Raw genomic sequence first — 4,029 nt, forward strand, 5'->3', positions numbered from 1 at the left:
CTGGCCAATAGGAACGTGGCCCCGCCCATTGCACTATTTTCACATCGAGAGAAAAATCCTGAGACAAGAGAAAAAAATTGAATCGAGAGCAAATACTTAGGTTTTGAGAGTGAGAAGAAAAACACTTTGAGACATTTGAGATTTTTTTGTGAGAGAATTTTTTTTTCACACTGATAGCAAAAAATATATATTTGAGAGTTTTCTTTTAAACTCTCAAATACATATTTTTTTACTTTTTTGTGTTTTGAGAGAGATTTTACGTTTTGAGAGAAACACTTTTTTTGAGAGAATTTTTTTTCACACTGATAGATAAGAATATACCGTATATATTTGAGAGTTTAAAAAAGTGTTTTGAGAAAAATAATGTTGGTGTTGGTATTAAAACTTTTTCTCTCAAGTATTTTTTTCTCTCATAAAATGCTTTGTTGCTATCAGTGTGATAACCCTTTTTTCTCAAACATTTTTTTTTTCTCTCAGATCATTTACTTTCTCGCATGTAATAAAGAAACAAATCTAGCTCCATAGCTGTGGAGGCTCAGCTCTACAATAATAGAGTGACAGGAATTTAGCAATGACATATTGCACACATTGTGCACAAGCATATCCCTAAGATATGCTCTGCTTGTGATTGCGCAACATACAGTAGATGTTGTGAAGGAAATACACAGTCATTTTTGGAGTCCTGACCTACAATACAGGATCCATTATCGTACACAGGAATCATCATATTACAGAGTCATTCTGTCCCTCCCCCAACTGTTTACTACCTGGCATTTTACACCGCAGTAGAAGGCTTTCTTGCACTTCCCACATCTTGCCAAGCCCTCTTTCCTATAAACAAATAGACCAAAAAACAGGGTTTATTATGGATAGCAAACAGCACACGATTAAAACGTTCCTGAAAGATTCTCACACATCTGCGTAAAATGTACTTTCCCAGAATTAAACAAACAACACTTAAACATATGACATCACTGCTCAGTAGATATCAACCTGCATCCAAAATATTGGTGTGTAGATATCACACTTCAATGTTGTGACTGAATCGAGGTGAATGTGACGGTTGAGGTGCTTTAGTGTGTATGTGTTCGTATGGACAGTTGAACGTCCTGCTCCGTGGTTCTGAGACAAGAACCAGCAGTTGCTGGTGGCCTGTCGTAACTGATAGCAACGAAGAGCTTTGACTAACATTCTGTGGTATTAATAGAGCTGACCTTATAACAGACCAGCTGTCTCTCGACAACTGAAAAATAAAGCGGTCCAAAAGTCCACCCATTCAATTTTTTAGACACTTCGGCCGGGAGTCAGACCAACACACTGCTTAGTGGGAACACACTACCTGCTGTAAGTTTCACGCTGGTGATTGGTGCAACCATGCAGAGACTGCTGTCTACACAAAGGGGCCAATTAAAGTGAGCTCTATCACACATTATTGATCCTTTATAATAAAACAATAAGTTGTCTATAACTGCATCTGCAAAAGTCCTCGAGTCACCTGGCTCCCTTTGCACTTTAGAAATGCCGGCATCTCCTAAAGCTGTGTTTTCTAACTTACAGCAAATTGAATTAAATAACTGTCTCAGGATCTCAAATAGAGTTGGATTGGAACAAGGCTGAGGTCAGAGGTAGGGTTACATTGGTTTGCAACAACAAAAAAAGGAAGTTATGCTTTAAAAAATACTTATTTTTGTCACTTGATAATTGAGGATCAACACTGGACAATATTAAAAACGTCACTGCACAAGATTTAAACTTGCGAGTCTAATTATCTAACCAACTTTTTATCATGATGCTACTCAGGTCAAAAAATCTTTTGCTCAGGTTTACCATTCAAATCCTTTCACAGCGGGTCACAGAGGGTTAACGTGGAACAGGATATACATGAACCAGATAACCAAAATAGATTTTATTGAGTGTCATATTCATGACAAAGTGCCCAAAGTGCCTAAATGGTGCTGTGTGTGTGTGTGTCTGTGCGTGTTTGCGTGCGTGCGTGCCTGCGTGCGTGTGTGCGTGCGTCCGTGCCTGTGTGTTTGAGTGTGTGTGTGTATGTGCGTGTGTGTGTGTGTGTGTGAATCATATGTAATGGGGTGTTGCAGGATATGCAGCCAAATGATGTCAGGTATCATCTCAGAGGTTGTGAAACAGACAGATTATACTCTTTATGAACTCTCAAGTAACGCTCAAAAAGAAAATGAAATATGCTGTCTCAGCACACAGTGATAAAAATTACCCTTAACTTACCTGGTAAAGCAGAATTCGCAGTAGCAGCCTCTCTCTGATAGTGACAGCACAAAAGAGTACGCTGGGCTGGAAAACAGCAACTCTCCAACTTTGAAGGGTCTGGTAACGCGGAGACCTCGGCCTTTACCAGGACTGTCAAACCTCTCAAGTCCCTCAATGCTGCCCGTCATAGTGCCTACTTCAGATTCTCTTCCTCCAAAATGACCACAACAAGGACCTGGGAGAAAAGTGGGATGTGGCACCTCAGCTCCAAGCATTGGGGTGTCGCCCTTCTAATAATAGTTCATAGTAGCATCCAAAGGCAGATAATGAGCCCAGTTGTAGTTTTACGAACTAAGAAAACAGTGCAAAAGTTTTTGTTTTGACGGACAAACTTTTTACTTTTGTTATGGTATCCAATAATTGATTTAGGGAGCCATACACAGGTTCTCAATCTGCTTTCAGCCATGGACCCACTTACAAGATAAGGAATATACTGGGGACCTCATTCCCTTGGAATAATTTGACACAAAACTAATTTATTATGTTTTTATGACATTGTTTACGAAACGGTAAACTATGACTGTTCATTCCATTTTTCATGACATACTTTTACTATTACTTTTTTATGAATTGTTACTATATATTTACTATATTTTACTATATATTTTACTATTATGACTACAACTTTTTATTAGTTCTCATGACATATTATAGGCTACTATGACATTTTATGACTCTATGGCACACTATCAAGGTTATTATAGCTAAATGAAAATAAACTGTAAAATTATTTTTAGTAAACAAACTAAAGAAAATTAAAACCTTCAAAAAGACTGAAATTAAACTGAAACTACATTACCAGGGTAAACTGAACTTAAATCTTTTGAGTTTTAGTTCTTTGAAACTTTTAATACAGACTTTTTATGACTTATTAAGACACACTATACTCTGACTTCAAATGATTTTTCATGACATACTATGATTTTCTTATGATTTTTTTTATGGCGTACTATAACATGAAATGTTTACAGAATGACTTTTTTATGGGGGTTTTTAATCACTTTTTTCATCATACTATACTATGGCTTTTTTGCAGATCAATCCTAGGCTTCTCCGAGTGTCACTGACTACGTCTGTACTGTGTATTTGTTGACATACTATACCATGGCTTTTTAATCACTTTTTGCGACATACTATACTACAACTTTTGTTTATACATTTTTTCAACATGCTATACTATGGAGGTTAGATATATATACACATACAGTACAGGCCAAAACTTTGGATACACCTTCTCATTCAATGCGTTTTCTTTATTTTCCTGACCATTTACATTGTAGATTGTAACTGAAGGCATCAAAACTATGAATGAACACATGTGGAATTAGGTACTTAACAAAAAAGTGTGAAATGACTAAAAACATGTCTTATATTCTAGTTTCTTCAAAGTAGCCACCCTTTGCTTTTTTGATAGTGCTGCACACCCTTGGTGTTCTCTCAATGAGCTTCATGAGGTAGTCACCTGAAATGGTTTTCACTTCACAGGTGTGCCCTGTCAGGGTTAATTAGTGGAAATCTTGCCTTATTAATGGAGTTGGGACCATCAGTTGTGTTGTGCAGAAGTCAGGTTGATACACAGCCAACAGCCCTATTGGACAACTGTTAGAATTCATATTATGGCAAGAACCAATCAGCTAAGTAAAGAGAAACAAGTGGACATCATTACTTTAAGAAATGACGGTCAGTCAGTCCTTCGATTTTGAATAAATCCCCAACTGTGTCACCAGCAAAGCACCCCCACAC

General features: G+C 37.3%; 1 protein-coding gene across 1 annotated transcript in view; it reads right to left on the reverse strand.

Moving 5' to 3' along the window:
- smyd2b (SET and MYND domain containing 2b) overlaps positions 1 to 2,485 on the reverse strand; it is a 9,812-nt gene extending 7,327 nt beyond the window's left edge. Inside the window, exons 1-2 of the mRNA XM_032542896.1 lie at positions 2,245 to 2,485; positions 768 to 831 (exon numbers count right to left, since the gene is read on the reverse strand). Coding sequence (XP_032398787.1) covers positions 768 to 831; positions 2,245 to 2,414 — 234 coding nt within the window. The 5' untranslated portion in view covers positions 2,415 to 2,485. The remainder of the gene's footprint in view (positions 1 to 767; positions 832 to 2,244) is intronic.
- Positions 2,486 to 4,029: the final 1,544 nt, after the last annotated feature.

The sequence above is a fragment of the Etheostoma spectabile genome, chromosome 18, assembly GCF_008692095.1.
Source record: "Etheostoma spectabile isolate EspeVRDwgs_2016 chromosome 18, UIUC_Espe_1.0, whole genome shotgun sequence".
Classification (NCBI taxonomy): Eukaryota; Metazoa; Chordata; class Actinopteri; order Perciformes; family Percidae; genus Etheostoma; species Etheostoma spectabile.